The 16,106-nt window shown below is 42.9% G+C and overlaps 1 protein-coding gene across 7 annotated transcripts in view; it reads left to right on the top strand.

Annotated features, from left to right (window-relative positions):
• Nucleotides 1-16,106, top strand: part of sdk2b (sidekick cell adhesion molecule 2b) — a 334,097-nt gene that overhangs the window by 238,054 nt on the left and 79,937 nt on the right. For all 7 annotated transcript variants that reach the window (XM_074619353.1, XM_074619350.1, XM_074619349.1 and 4 more), the window contains exons 3-4: nucleotides 5,879-5,985; nucleotides 9,650-9,797. In XM_074619353.1, coding sequence (XP_074475454.1) covers nucleotides 5,879-5,985; nucleotides 9,650-9,797 — 255 coding nt within the window. The remainder of the gene's footprint in view (nucleotides 1-5,878; nucleotides 5,986-9,649; nucleotides 9,798-16,106) is intronic.

Below are 16,106 nucleotides of genomic sequence, written 5' to 3'. Positions count from 1 at the left end.
AGTATATAAAAAGGAAGTGACAAAATAGAGTTGACAATAGTTTGTGTGAATTGTCTCCATCAGACAGTTGTCCATCTGTTTTCTCCTTAGAGGAGATAGAACATATGGATGGAGGTCGTCCCTCTGGGCCTGTAGACGAATTACCCGCTATTGATTTCCCGTAGCTTAAGCCAGAAAGTCCCTATTACCTGTCATGTGGTGTATGTGATGGGATCTTGTCTCTTAAGAAGAGAGAATGAAGATTCTCATCCTACAGAATTTAGAAGATGATCTTAATACATAAATCAATACTCTTTCAAAGGACACCTCCTCAAAAATATATAGTTCATTATTGATTTGCTGCCACCTGCTTTCAGAGACATCAGCGAGGGGCGTGTATGTTAGATCGTGTGTCTTGTATTTGTCGCATCATGGTAGTACATGATGATATTTTAAGTTATGATATACACACACATATAATTATCAGAATAACGGCACACTTTAATTCATCATGATCCCAAAAATAAATATGTAATTAGGCAGTCATAAGTAATAATTTTCCCCTGCTATTGCTTTTGTTTATATAGCACTGAATGTACAAGCTGTTGAAGTCTCACAAGTGAACTCATTAACGCAAGTGAAGTGACATCAGAGTGTTGTAAAAGGGTGATGACCTTATCATAAACTTCAAACAATACGACGAGAGTGAAAAAAACAAAACATCATTACAAGTGAGCCGTGACGCTCCGCGCTATGTGTCTGCTTTTATTATGAGTTTTAAAAATAACTGTTGCATGACGTGGTGCAATCGCTAGAGACACCCTTTTAGGTCGGGTTTCAAATGATCCGCCGTGTTTAACAGCGAAATTACATAAAACCTAATGACAGGAAGCATTTTTTCGAAATGATAGCAAATGCATTGATGCTACGGATAAAAAGACGTGTGTCATTACCGTCTCGTTTCAGATTTGTGTCCCTTTATGATTCACTGTCATGCAGTTAGGGGTGTAATTATAATGTCCTTGTGCGTATGAGGGTTTATAATCTTGCTGTATAACTAGCAATTTAAGTAAAATGTTATTGGAGCTAACCTTGGTCACAGGTTTGATGATATTATGGGAACACTCACTATAAAGTGCAGCCATCGTCAATCAAGGATTATAGTTTTGCCATCATCCTTCTCCCCCTCTTTCCGTTCTTCCATCTTTATCCACACTCTCTGCCTTCCTCCTTCTCCGAACCCGGTCCTCCCTCTTCCTCGTGTCCCTCTATCCGTCTCCCTGCCACTCCTCCATCTAATCATTTCTCCTGAGTGGGGCTAATTAAAGGGGATCTGATGGAGTGAGCTGACCACAGGAACATCAATCAATCTCTGTCCAACACAGCGAGCCCCCGCTGACTCCCCCAACCTGCCTGCCAACACGCGCAGCTCCGCAAAGGTTAATTGTATTCATTATATAAGGGACAGAGCGAAAGAGGGAGACAGAGCGAGAGAGACTACTGTCTAAAGTCACCCTGAAGGTTCTGGCTCCGGGGTGAATTCTCGGTAGGCCTCGGCGAGGTTAAACTTAGAGCACCGACACCACCTGTCAGCTCTCTCTCTCTTAATGTCTGCTTCTTCTCCAACCCAAACTCCGATGCCACTATTCCATCATCTATTGACCTCATATTCCTTCCATCTATGCATAACACATATACGTAATTGTATTAATTTAGCTGATGGAACATATGAAAGGCGTCACACATCATTAATAGAGCCTCCTGATTAGTTGATTAAGTCTTAACAGACTTTGGGCGAAAACTCATTTAGTCCTTCGGGGTCCGACTGACGTTGCCGCTAATGAGATTTGATCCCACTTCATTTTTTTTTTGTTATAGATTATTAGCAGCCTTCGAACACACCCTGACCATTTGTTATTCCAGCAGCGACTTCCATTTGGTAGCAGCGACTTCTAAAAAGCAAGAAGACATTTTCAAGCTATCGACATAACACAGGAGAAACTTTCACGTTCATAATAATGGCATGAATTGCCAATTTCGTTTCACTGTATTCATCGAGCCTGATATCGTGCTAATGTCGGGAACGGGGGTTGTCTTGTTTTGTGTTTCCCTAAACAAATAGTAGTGAGTGACATATCCATTTGTCGTCGACACAGAAGTTGTGTTTGCGAGAAGCAGTTATCTTAACATTTTTCACAACAAGTATTATAGAAATATGCAGATTCAAGAGTTTTTGTTTCTGTTAATCAACTTCCAACAATCTGCGCAATTTTCGATACCAATTCATGAACTAAATGGGTTTTATTTCTGTAAAAAAAAGCAAAACGGCGGTGGGTACGTAATGTAATCGGTGTGTGCCCGACCACCGCGTAACACCGTGAACACCGACCACCGCGGCAAGTGTATCTTACATGTTCAAATGTGGCCAGAAATAGATTTTCCTAACACATACAGACCCCAAAACCCAAATTAAGTGGATAAACAAAAGAAATGCCAGTGCTTCCGTACAGGGCTTGACGGGGGGGCTGAATGGTTTAATGAGTGAACGGCGGCGCTCTCCACCGCCATCATCAAAACACTAAATGAGAGGATATCTTTCGGAGGAATGGTGTTCCATCCAGTTCAGAGACTCGATGAATCTCCGCCACGGCACATTGAAGTTGTTCTGGCAGCTCCTAATTGGATGTTGGTTTTTCTTTTAATTTGTCACCCATCGTTATGTGTGTTTGATATTTAAGTAACTTTACATTCCTGAAGGGGATATAGACGCCTGGCCCTAATTTAAAGCAGGGTTTTTTTGTCAGCCTGATCAAATTCGCGAGGACTTCAAAAGAGCTTCTGGTTCTCTGTATTAGGCTTCATTCAGTAAACGTGTGTGTTTAGCTAATTTTACACAGCCTCTTAGAGAGCATCATTTTGCTTCTTTTTCTCTTAAGCCTTTGGCAGTCTGTGAAAACTCCTCTGTGAAAAAGTCCTGAATACTTTTAGAATCTGTTCATGTACTGTATATTTAGTGTGAGTACTGTTTGCAATAATAGCTGCTATTATGTGACTCCCTAGTCCTCAACGTTAGCTTTATTTTTGTTAACGTATCCAAACTTCCCTGCAAACAGCGTGTTGAAAGCACTTCTGAACTTTTGAATTGCTCTCTTTTACTTCTATTTCATTCACTTAAGCTCTTCCCAAACATGTATTCATGTAAAGAAAAACCTCTTCAATCAAAAGGTTAAATCACAAAAAGAAACTTTTCAAACAAATTGCATGTATTACTATAAAAACGGGTACATCCCATCACTGAAGGTTACACTACGACATGCTGCCTGGCAGTGCGCTGAGTACTCTTGAGCACATAGCATGCAGGGATGTGACAGAAAGATAGCAAGCACACTCCTAGTGATAAGTGTTTCACCTCCCACAAGAAGTATTTATTTTGACAAGAATGTATTGCGCTAGAATGACTCAAATTAAGCATGTGCAACTCGCTGCGGGCCAATTCACAACTTCTACATGTTGTGCGGCCATCCAACATGCCATTAGAGACTTCAACAGTTGGCCGCTCAATGCATCTCCCACTGCACCGACATGTATTAGTTATTGGAAGGCTGTTAAGGAGATGATGCCTGGCGTTCTGAGCAGTCTGGATGGCTGATCTCTGAAATGAAATGGATAAAATCCATTCTGTATGCCAGTGTCGTTGAGGTTATCTCACGCAGATATACCCTGGTGTATTGCAGATATCGAAAAGACACATGCGCGCAGCCAAACAAACATTGATCACTGATGAGTATCTGCGGGAGTCTCTTCCTGAAGCCAGTAGACTGGTTGTTAGTTCACAAGCGATGCCGTCTAACAGCTGTTATACACACACACAGGACCATTAAGGCTGTTTTGAATGGCCACTTAAAATCATCATAGCCTCCTCCTGGATGCATCGCACTCCCGGATCGCTCTACAAGAGCTCTGTGGCTTATGCATGTCTTTGTAGTCTCATAGCATTGAATCGTGCAAATGGGGAGAACACTTTTTTGGAAAGCCCCTTCTCGAAGAAGGAAGTTGTTGTGTGAGGAATGAAACAAGAGAGCCTAAGTGTGAAGTTCAGACCATCTACTGCATGAAGTGGGTGTGATTGTCAGATTGTCACTTTCAGAAATCATTTGAGACTTGAATTGCAATTTTAGTATTTTAAAGTCCCTGTGAAACGGAAGTTAGAGTGTCTTTAAAGGTGTAATATGCAGGAATTTTCTATCCCTCTCAATTATCACTTATGCCCCACTAGAAGTGTGTGGTGGTGTCTGTTTCTGCAGAGACCCTGCAGCCCTCTGCCTGGATTTTCTCTATTCTCATTATTTTTGCCGTGTTCGGGACGTTTCTTGGCTTCAGCGATAAAATTGAATTTTTTTTTATTCACTGCTTTGTTCTCACTAACACCGCTCCCTCTCTTCATTCACTCTATAGCTCGACCATAACAACTCCTCCCTCACCTGTTGTTAAACCAGGAGTAGGACGAGGAGAGATGAGAGAAACTTTGCCCATTTTAAACCGGCTCTGTGTTACTGCAGCGCCCGGAGCCCCCGCTCCCGCCGGCAAAAGAAAAAGTCTGCCGATCGTTTTGCGTCATCATTCGGCGGCCTTTTGCCGTTCATCTGCATTTACTGCCGTTTTGCAGTGACACAGAGTTGGTTGAAAATGTTGCAAAGTTTCCCTTGAATGAATTAGATCTCAGCAACATTGTTTTGGAATTGAAAACGTTTTTGCCCGCTGACATCCAAAAACACATCTCTTCCTATCTCTCCATATTGCAAACGGCAAAGTGCTGTTTTATGCGACCAGTGTGCCTCGGTAGGCACCCAAAGTCTCATTTGATTGGATGAATTTTTGCTCCCGAGTGCAGGATGAGTCATGAAACATTTCAAACCGTTTACAGGAAGACAAAAGAAAGTAAAAATACTATGATACAGATTTTATTTTACATATATTTGGCATATAACAAGAGATAAAAGAACAATTAACACAGGGACACAGGATTAAAACTGGGGAAATAAGTATATATTTTTAATTGTATGTATGTGTACCTTTCATAAGTGTATTGTTTCCTGTGTAAGTAGTATAGTGTATCCTAAGTCATATTTTTTACTGTGATTTATAGTATATTTATGGCAACTTATAAGGTACGTTTTAATTCTAGCTTTAGTGGAGGGTTTGCAAAAATAAATGAGAGCCAGCATTTTTTTTAACATCATGAATTAGTTGCCACTTGTTCTTTTGGCATCAGCTGTATCACCAGATGTGGCTCAAGATCCAACATACATCAAGTGGGTAGTTAGTCTCCACACAGAACAGCAGCTTCATAAAGTATATGTTAGGCTGCCTCCACATGGCAGGGAGGCGGTACTGCCGCCACAGCTGGACGCTTAAGTCAAGGTCAGAGGGAGTTTGAGTGTCAACTGCTGGAGACATTACAGCTTCAACCTTTTGTCCCAGGGGATTTTGCACATACGTGTGTGTTTGCTTAGAGGAAATTTGAATGCAAGTGTTTGTTGTCTGTGCCTGTCTATGACGTACGTGCGTGTGTGTGTGTGTCTTGGGGGAGAGCTTTGCTGTGGTAGCTGGGTTAGCCTCCCGAGCATCATTATCATTGGAATAAACAATAGCTAAGCTCCGATGTCCTCTGTGCCCTTGATCCTCTATTAGATGCTCTTACGTTTGTGTGTGTGTGTGTTTACTCAGACGCTGATTTGTGCCTTCTCAGTACGTTCATGCTTACAAATGTGCAAATACCCGTGTTTGTGCACTTACATAAGTACCCTTTTGATTCCTGCTTTTGTCTTAATTAGTTTACCAGTTCATCGCAATTTAAGAGATTCCTCATGCGTGTCTTGTGTGTGTGTGTTTATTAAAGGTACCTAATCCCCTCGTTGGACCGCTCCCACGCTGGCTTCTACCGCTGCATCGTGAGGAATCGGGTGGGAGCCCTTCTGCAGAGGCGCACAGAAGTACAGGTGGCCTGTGAGTATCCGCTCGGGATGGAGGTGAAACACAGATGAATGGGCCTAATGGATGGATGATAGATAGATGCAGAGAGAGGGAGTGTGTGTGTGTGTGTGCGCTTGTGTTTGACTGCCTGCAGAGTACACAGTATGCCGACACTCTGTTTGGTTGCCTTTGTATCAAGGACTGACTAGGGAGGGACAGATGCTGGCAGGGTGAAAGATCTACCTGCATATCATTCGGGGTGTTATCAACCCGGACAGCTGTTCCACTCAGTATTCTCATTAGATTGATATTGTTGCCACACTTGTTTTTAACTTTGCTTCATTTCAATATGACCGCCGCTTATTTCATTCTCTCTCCCTTTGTCAACAACATCTGTCGCTTCTCGCTGGAAATAGGGCTTGCGTTTCTGTAAATTTCCAGCGCCACTTCCAGGCAGCTTCAGCTCCCTCGTCTTGTTAACGAGCTATTACAAACGCACCGCAAGAGGTGTCAGGAGTGTTGTCACGTTAAATCCACCACCACCACCATAGGCACAACCGCCCTACGCCCATTATCCCACCTTCCCAGGGTGTGCCAGGTTCATTGGCTTCCCCTTGTTTCAGCGACATTTGAGTGGATGTGACACGCCGATGTACCTGACTGAACAATGCAGCCAACCAGGCATGCGAGAGGAAGAGATGGGAGGGAGACGGAGAGGGCCCGACGGTCCCGCCGGTCCACTTCTTTAGTATTGGACAAACATGCTGTTGCCGTGGCCAACTGCTTCCTTCTGCATCTCCTCTCTCTGCCTCTTTGTTGCTTCTATCACTGTTTGTTTTTGTTGTTTCTTCCCTCCCTCTCTTTGGACTCTGTCTGTTGTCTGACCATCACTGCTTTCTATTTATTTCTTGGCTTCCTCCCCACTGTTATTCTGTTCTTCTTTATTCCCACCTCTTCCCCATTTCCATAATTCTCTTCCCCCCCCTCATCAGTTGAAGGGATGCGGACGGTGAGACAGCGTAAAAAAGAAGAATTAAGGACACCTGCAGAAGAAATGGATGAGATAGACGGGGAGAAAGAATGAAGATAGAAGGGGATAGATGGGGAGATCTCTTTTGCGAGCTATTCCATTGAGGCAGCACAATTAGGATTGCGGAGACACACCTCGGAGAAAGGGAAACATGCCGAGGCATTAGAGTTTAGGGAAGGGGAGGAGGACATCACATCGCCGAAACTGCAGATCAAAGTCAGGGGATTTGCACACTTCCCAGATTTTCATTTAAGCTAAGCACCACAGCTCCACCGCAAAGCCAGATTACCTTTTTTATTCTCTTTGAAAGAGAGCGAGAGAGAGAAAAATAAGATTGCCATCGATGCACAACCACTCCAACATCCCCAGTTCAAAGCCCCCCATACCTTGATCCCTACATTTCTCAAAGATATTATTATTTCTAAACTGTGTTGGAAGTTAATTGAGTGTTTGATGTAATGTTCAAATGATTTCAGCGGAGTTGTCTTTATTGTTTCCCTTGAATTGAAGAGACAAATATATGATCCTTTCCTCGTCTCTCATGGAGATAAAAAAAACAATCTTCAAGGGTAACTCCAGTATATTTCAACCTGGACCCTATTTTTCCATGTTTTTTTGTGTCTAAATGACTAATGGGGACAACAATTTTTAAAATTGGTCCAGTATTGAGGGAGAACGCTGTAACCAGCAGCCGCTAAACGAGCTGCGAGGTCAAGAGAGCAGCGTCCATGTAACCTTGTGTCCACTAAAAGTGTTTGTCTTTGCCTCTGAAAGGCTCAGCATGTTATTATAAGTGTCTGACGTCATTATGGAAAGGAGCGTACAGAGAAATAAAAAGGTTTTTCTTACCTTTGGCTTGTTAGTTATTGTATCCTAGTCCCGCTCGAGGAGAAGTCTCATTGTGAAATCTGATTATCCGTATACTCTGGCTCAAATAAATACGGGCCTAAGCATCAGGGAACTATGTATTTTTAAGATGTTTTTTAATCTAAAATGAGTTATACAAGTAGCAAACTCCTTTAAGGAATATTTCAGTGCGTAGGTTGTGTTCTTAACATTATTAAGTGTCGGAGTTTAGGCTCGCCCACAATAAAACATTTTTCAAATCTTAACAGATGTTGAAAATGTGAGAGACCCCACACATAACGACATGTCATGTTGAATTTAACAGTTTGGTTCCTATAGTGTGTGGAGAGCAACGATTTGGCCAAAACAGCACACCACACGCTAACAGATTCTATTCATGAACAACAAGAATCCCAACTAAAAAAAAACAGAAATCTCACAAAGAAATCTCTCGCAATCAAACGTGACTTTAGTGTAAACAAACATGGTCGACAACAGGCAGGAATAATTAGCTATGTTAGTTTTGGCACTACTTTGTACTGAAGATTCACAAAGAAAAAGAGAGATGAAGTCATGGAGACACGTTAAATAAACACTTCTGTTGTTGCCACAAATCAACAAGTTGGTCCTCCATTTCTGAGGTCCATCTTACTAATACTTTATGCTTCGCGTTTTGCATTAGCCGTTTTGTCTTTCCTTCTTTAGTCAGCTTGTTTCTCGGTTGGCTATCGTTCTTTCCCACGTGACAGCGTCATCGGCGGTCCTCTGGGTTCCCCACACACAACAGGATATCTAATCGTAAATATTGAACATTTTAATATTTAAGATTTGAGATTGGTGCGGCTAGAATGGACTTCCGAGCAGATCGGTGGATGTATAAAACGCTCTTAACATACCTCACACCACAGGAATATCTGGAAAGATAATCTTTAGAAGCAAAACATGTGTGGCTTTGCTGACCGTTGTCAGGAGGGAGGAATCGGGCCCAAAATCGTCTTGATTCTCGTATAATGTCTACCTGGCATTAGACACAAAAACATGGGAAAAAAGGGTCCAGGTTGAAAAATACCAAAGTAACCCTTTAAGTTATTCAGCTGTCACAAAACCAAAGTCTGCACTTTCTTCCTTCAGTCAGCGGAGGAGGAAGAAAAGACAAAGTCTGCTTGTTACTGCTGTCCTATAAAGGTTTACAGTCAGCATCAACCAACATGATTGCATCAGAGAATAGCACAGCTGAGATCGAAACAACAATTGAAATTAGGGCCGATCGACGTGAGATCCATCAAAATCTCCTAACCCTGCCCATAGATCTCACTTACTGATAGGCAGAAGCAGGAATATTAGCGCAGTATTTTTGTCAGCTTTTAAGATATAATGAGACAGGGGAGGAATAAAAGCGCTGTAACAAATGAAATATATTAGGAGATAATAGAATAGCGGCAGCGCTGGTCATCTACCATGTTGAGTAATGCACACATTTAGAGCGTGATCAAGATTGATTGCCCTTGATGCATCCGCACAGGAGGATACGGAATATGAATATGAGTCAATTTAGCATCCCCTCTGTGTCCCTCTGTGAGTCATTGCGTCTTGGTTCCTTTAGCCTTCCTCGGTGTACTTGTCGAAACCATGGCAACAACACTGCGCTGTCCATCAAAGTGGCTCGATGTAACATTTCACAACAGAAAGCAGATGGCAAAATGCTCTGTGGGCACCAAAAGTCAGATTTTAGAAAGGAAAAAGTGATTTGTGTCTGGGACTTTACGCACCCTTTTCCTTTTCTCACTCTCACCTGTGTGCTCTTTGTTTGTTTTCCTGCAGTTATGGGCAGTTTTGAGGAGGGTGAACGCACCCAATCCGTCTCTCAGGGTGAGGGTGCCGTTATCCCGGCGCCACGCATTCGCAGCTTCCCCCAGCCGCAAGTCACCTGGTTCAGAGATGGGCGTAAGATTCCACCCAGCAGTCGCATGTAAGTCCTTTTTCTTTTTTACTTGTTTCCTTTGTTCCCTTGGACTCTTTTCTGTGCTTTTACTTTGAATTTGTGTTTGATTCTGTGAATACGTCTTTGTGCCTTGTTTGTTCCTGGGGTCTTTGAGTGCTTTGGTTTGAGAGCGTCTGTTCTTGCCTGTCTTTTGTCATTCATCTCGCTACATTGTGTGCTAAAGGAGAAATTCTCCTGCAAAATGAGGGGCCGAGACCAAAGCAGTTTTGGCACCGTGTGAAATGAAATCGTCGCTTTGTTCCACATTTTTTATTTTAAAAAGAAAAAACACTTTTATTTCAGCCTATCTGTGTCTCTGTCTCTCTAAATTTTGGTCTAAAAAATGGGACGCTGTGTGTTTCTGAGGTCACCTATCAGCATTTGCCAGCCGGCAGCGGTGGTGTTTCGTACGGCACCATCAGTACCCGGTGGGGCCAGTGGGCAGCTGCTGAAAGCCTCAAATGGGGTTTGCTTTCCCATTTTATTCATAAAATGAAGAGGTGGATTGAGAAAGTTTTTGTACTTTTTGTACTTAAGTTATATGAGGTCTGATCCCGTAATTTTAGAAACATGAAAAATTAACAAAACTGTTATGATATATTCAGGCTTATATATTACTAATGTTGTTTTTGAAAGGCTAAACTCCAACAAATTGGATCGAAGCAGAATATTTCGTTAGATGAAAACATTTTGTGAAATTATAACATCTATCTTTTTTCAATAAATTTTGACTTTTGGACTGAGGACTGAGGCAATTACAGAGATGGACTGAGCACCGCTTCGCTCGCTCTGTGTGTGTGTGTGTTTGAGAGAGAGAGGGAAGAGTAGGTGGAAGGTCTGTAAGTTATTGATAACAATCCGAATGTCAATGTTATGAACGAAGCTTCCAGGCTTTGAAATATTTGTTGAAGCCTTAATTTGTCATATTTTGTTTTGATTATTGTCAGCTGAGCATGTTGTCTTGTTTGTCTTGGAAGCATCGTCTGTTTCTCTTGTTGTCCCTGTCTAATGTCTGTCCATTTTGTAAACCTAAAGACTGTCTGCATGAACACCATTGCTGTAGCCAAATTGTTTATCCCCCGGTCACGCACTTCCCACCTGTCATACCACACACTTTGAGAACCACTGGACTACATGCTGTTCATCTCCAGTCAATGAGATGGTACTATTCCTTCAGTGATTGGCTTTGGGAGAGCATGTGCACTGGGTATTTTTTCTACACACATCTCAGTGTTCCCGCTTTGTGTGGGAATACTTTTTGGGTGTCTGCACACCTGCGCGCATGTGTGTGTGTGTGTGTGTGTGTGTGTGTGTGTGTGTGTGTTAAAAAGGCACTTATCCCCATCTCATCACATCTGCATTTCTTCGCAGTGGGAGGTGACCTTGCCCTTGGTTAGAGTGAATCTTTCTTATCAGCTCCTCATCATCAGTAATCATACCCTGACCTAGAATGACAATGAGACGAGCGCCAAGACTGACTGAGAAGCCGAAGGCTGCGGACGGCCGTGGGTAGGCCGCTCGCTTCGATTTTGTTCCGTCTTGTTGCGGTAGATCTGGATTACTTTTAAGAAGTCCTTAAGAGGAAAAGGTGGCAGTGACGTGTGTGTGTTAAGTTGGCATTTAAAGAGGTTATTGTTATGAAAGTTTGATGAATGATCACACTTTGTCGACAGTTTTTGGCGAGAAGGCTCTTTATTATTTCACATTCAACTCTCTCTTCTTGTCTCATTTATTTCTTGTGTTGATGTCTCCCTCTCTCTCTCTTCTCTCACTCCTTTTGTCTCCATTATGGGCCACCCACTGTGTGTACTTTGCTTCTCTTCATCCTCGCTACCTACCCTCTAGCTCTGAGAATGCTAATTCCGCGCACACCACCAAGGTCACTGTGTGCAAATGAGCACCGTTGATAACAGCCAGCCTTTTTTTTTTTTTTTTTTATTGAAAATCATTTAATTGAATTTGATTCGTGCCACTAGCGATGACTCTGTAGAGGCATCAAAGTCTCACTAGTGAGGGAGCGCCAGAGAGAGAGTTCTGCGCCGAAACGCACACTGTTACCTTGATGAAGGCTCTTTTTTTGAGGACTAGTGCTCTCCAGAGTCAGTTCCAGCTGTGTGGTCTCTTTAAACATCGTCACATGGGCTTTCTAGGTATAGTCTTTGTGAGACTGCTGGTTCCATCTAGTCACGAGTAAAATAGCAGTGAAGAGGATTAGAAAAACGATGCAACGGGGTACAACCACGGAGACCATTTTCTCTTTCATTTACAATATATCTACTTCACCACTGTGCTTTTTGACTCCCTTTTTCTCCCCTCATTGTCCCCTGCTCCTGCTATCCCTCCTCAGGTGTCATAACTTTAATTTGCAAGCTCTCCAGGGGTTCGTCTTGCTTCTTCTTTCTGTGCTCTGCTTAATCACACCTCAGCAATAGAGGAGAAGGAGGGAGGGGAAAAAAACAGCCAGACCCAGAATAACTGTGGTAATCACCTCCAACCAGCAGCTAATAAAACACACGCTTCCTCTGCAGGCTGCTGTGCTTCAACTACATCATTTGTCGCATTGTGTTTACATTCACGCAGTAGGAGGAGGGGTGTTCTTGTCTTGTCTTGCTCTTTTGTTTTTTTGCAGTAGAAAGGTGACAGAAGTGTTGAAATCAATCCAGGGGTGACACTTGTTGATTGCAAGGACTTTTTGTGAGGTGAAATGTGTCTCAGGTCCTGTGCACACTAAAAGCAAATACATCTCAGATGATCCGATCACAAGTAGACGCCTCAAAATATACAGTAGGTATTACTGGAGATGTGAACATTAGCAGAATACCGGGATTAGGGTTTGATCGTATTTATTCAAATCCATTTATCAAATGCAAATCCTTTAAATACCCCGGGAGTTTGTTTAAAGGACAGGGAAGACAGTCTCTTTGTTTTTAGTGGCGTGGCTCTAGGGATGGCAATGAGTACGTTGCACAATAGTGTGCTGGTTTTGATCATATTTGGGATATAGCGTTTACTTACCCTGTTTATGTTATCAAAACAGTATCCAGTCGGTCCACCTCTTTGGTTCTGGCTGACTTTGGTGATCCCCTATATTTTCCTATAGCACCGCCATGAAGTTAATATTTTGGGTTTTGAGTGAAATATTAGATGGGTTTTCACGAATATTAATCCTGACATTCATTTTCCCCTTCAGTATGAATTGTAAGAGCTTTGCTGATCCCTTAAAGTCACTACAAGAAACTTCTATTTTGTTAATTTTGTACAAAAGAGGTAGTGTTTCCCAGCACCAGAGTCCCTTTAGAAAACCTCTCATTTTACAGCAGCAGTGTCCGGCAGTCTGCCCCTGTTTTGTCCTGGTTCTCCGAGGCCTCCCTCCCCTCCAGCGGGCCAAGCAATAGGGCCTGTGCCTCCAGCAGCGTGGTGTCCATGTTGAATCCCAGCGGAGCAGCGAGGCGAAGCTCTGCTCCTGGCCGGAGGAGGAGTTCTCCACCTCCTGCTGGAGCTCCGACTGCAGGTCGAAGGCACCAGTAAAGTCAGATCTGGGTCTGTCCGCGGCGGGCTGGTCGCTGCCGGAGGCCCCGCTGGAGTCTGAGCTGAATGACTTTCTGGTGAAACTGATGGGCCTCGTTTACTTATGTAGGTCATATAACAGCAAGACAGTAACTTTAGCTATCCATGTAGCACCATCATCGGGTCCAAATTAAAATTATGCTTTTGACCAAATACCTGCAAATCTAATCAGCCTCAGATGTACTTTGTGTTAGTGCAAATTAGCAAATTATGCTAACATGCTAAACTAAGTTTGTGAAGATTGAATACATTATACCTGCTGTACACCAGCGTGTTGCAATTGCCCGCAGGGTCACAGATGCATGTACTCACATACGTAGTTTAGTGCGAACACAGCACACCACCAAGGCCGCTGCATGTGTAAAGAAACCCACAGAAACTTAGTGAAAACTGCATTTTTTGCCTCCCTGCTGCCAGTTTCCCCCCTGGCAAGGCAGCGTCTCACTGTGGCACTGAGACTGCTCTCCCTTTGCCATGTGGCCTCTGCAGCTGTTGTTCTTGGCGTAGCAGGCAAGTAAGACTCCTGTGCTGTCTCTCACAACACACACCCCTAAACTTACGGATTCACTTATTGTGGTGTTTCTCTCTGACGGTCTTCTTGTTCACTGTCCAGGCTCAAGAAAGCGTGTCCTTGTTTGACTTAGCGCTGAAATGTGCTGCTAGAGATTGGTCTAGCTGCCCTGCAATGGATCGGTTCAACCTGGGTCCTCACGTTGTTTGTTGTGTTGTGATGTAGAGCGGGATGCGAGGAGAAAAAGAACTTATTTAGCACTAACAGTCGTTATTCTTCCCTTATTGAATGAGAATGCATTTGGCAGGGTCTTTTCCATTCAGCTGCTGTGATTTGTTGTGTTATTTTGGAGACTTAATGTGGTGTATAATCAGAGGCTCCTTCAGTAAACACATTTGCCAGGAATTGCAGGGCTGCTGGCTAGAAGGTGAGTCTGCCGCTGGATACAGCGGAGCCTCGTCCTCTCACTATTTCACCGCTGACAACGACTTACCGCCCGCTACCTGGTTTTCTCTCCCAGAAACTTTCCATTGACATCTGGGCATGGATTTATCTGCATTACACTGAAAACAACCTTGTAGAGGTGTCCGTTAAGACAGAACACAGAGGAGCCTGACCTGGAGGAGTCAGTGGGAGGACATCCCTGACACACACACATTGCAGTTCCCTTGAGTAATCTGCTGTAGCTACTGATCAATTAATGGCCTCTGCCTGTGATGTTCGGGTCCTGTCAGTCTGCTATGGATTCCCCATTAGTCACGAGGGCCAGTGAATAGCCAGGCCCATTCTCTGCATTTCCCTGTGACCAACTGCCCAGCATTAGTCATGAACTCAACAATCTGCAGGTCACAAGGGAACGAAGAAGCAGCTCTAACAACAGACACCAACACATCATCATGTATGTGGATGCAATAATGAATGAACGCATGTATGTCAGTGTTTCCTCTGGGTTGACTGCTTTGGGGCGGTGGATGGGTAATTTATCAGTTACTTTTCCAAATCCACATGAACCGCTCTTCACATCGGCATAAAATAGATAGATAAATGTTACTTTTAAAGATGGTTCGCCGGTCGCTCCTGTTATATCCTTCTTCCAAATTAGTGATGAAGAACACCAGGAGCAAATGTCAGGAGTTGAGTTTGCACTAAAACAAAATTATGAGTGGTGTGTTAAAGTGATAGTTCGGGTGTTTTGAAGTGGGGTTGTATGAGGTACTTATCCATAGTAGGTGTATCACTTACAGTAGGTGATGGTCGGTGTGCCCCCAGAATCGAGAAACAGACCGAGCAAAGCAATACAGTGCTGTGGACGGGACTGGCAGAAAAACGTATTTTAGTCACCTAAAAGAAATATATCCGTTTAAGTGTACGCTATATTTAGAATATTTTCCAACAGAAATAATTATAGTTTCTGATCTAAATTAGGAAACTTATCTAACTTAAGACTGTATTTTATATAGGCAGGTATATTTACCGCTGATGAGCAGTTGGGCATATGTTGTTGAATGAAAAAAAGGTTGGGTGAACATTTCTATGGAAGCTCAGTTGAGACATGTTTATATTCCCAAAATAAAGGTATAGAAAAAAGTATTTTTTTTAGTATTTGTACCAATATCATATTTTCATATGTATTCACGGATGTAAACATTAAGGCTGTAAGTAACAATCATTTCATTTTTGATTAATCAGTTGATTATTTTGGCGATTAATTATTTAGTTGCTTTGTCACTAAAATGTCTTAATATGTGTGGCCAGTAGTCTAAAATTCTAATATTCAACCAACTGAGTACCCCTCAGCTCACTCCTCCCTTTCTAAGGCTGCAGTAACGTGAGCCGCCGAGTGAAAAACCCTGGTAATGCCGCTTGCCTCCCTCAGAGGTCATCCTTACCATAATAACACTACTTTAAGAGCAACGAAAGTCAGACAGCGGCTGGCGGTACCACGTTTTTTGCACTCTGTTGTGGCTTACGCTACTACAGTTTCACGAGCGTGTCGGAGAGCTACTGTAGAAACATGGCGGAGCAACATGGTGTACTCCGTGAAGAGGACCCGCTCCCTATGTAGATATGAAGAGATGAAAACCCAATGATTCTTAGTTTCAGGTGATTATACACTAATGAAAACATAGTTATAAATATTATTTTCAATTTCTGCTAATAGATGCTCCAACATGTTACACACTGTTCTTTAAAACAGAGAAAATCAGCATCCTCACATT

Source organism: Sebastes fasciatus, chromosome 20 (assembly GCF_043250625.1).
Source record: "Sebastes fasciatus isolate fSebFas1 chromosome 20, fSebFas1.pri, whole genome shotgun sequence".
Taxonomy (NCBI): domain Eukaryota; kingdom Metazoa; phylum Chordata; class Actinopteri; order Perciformes; family Sebastidae; genus Sebastes; species Sebastes fasciatus.
The sequence above is the reverse complement of the archived record's forward strand: the minus strand, read 5'-3'. Positions and strand labels throughout refer to the sequence as shown.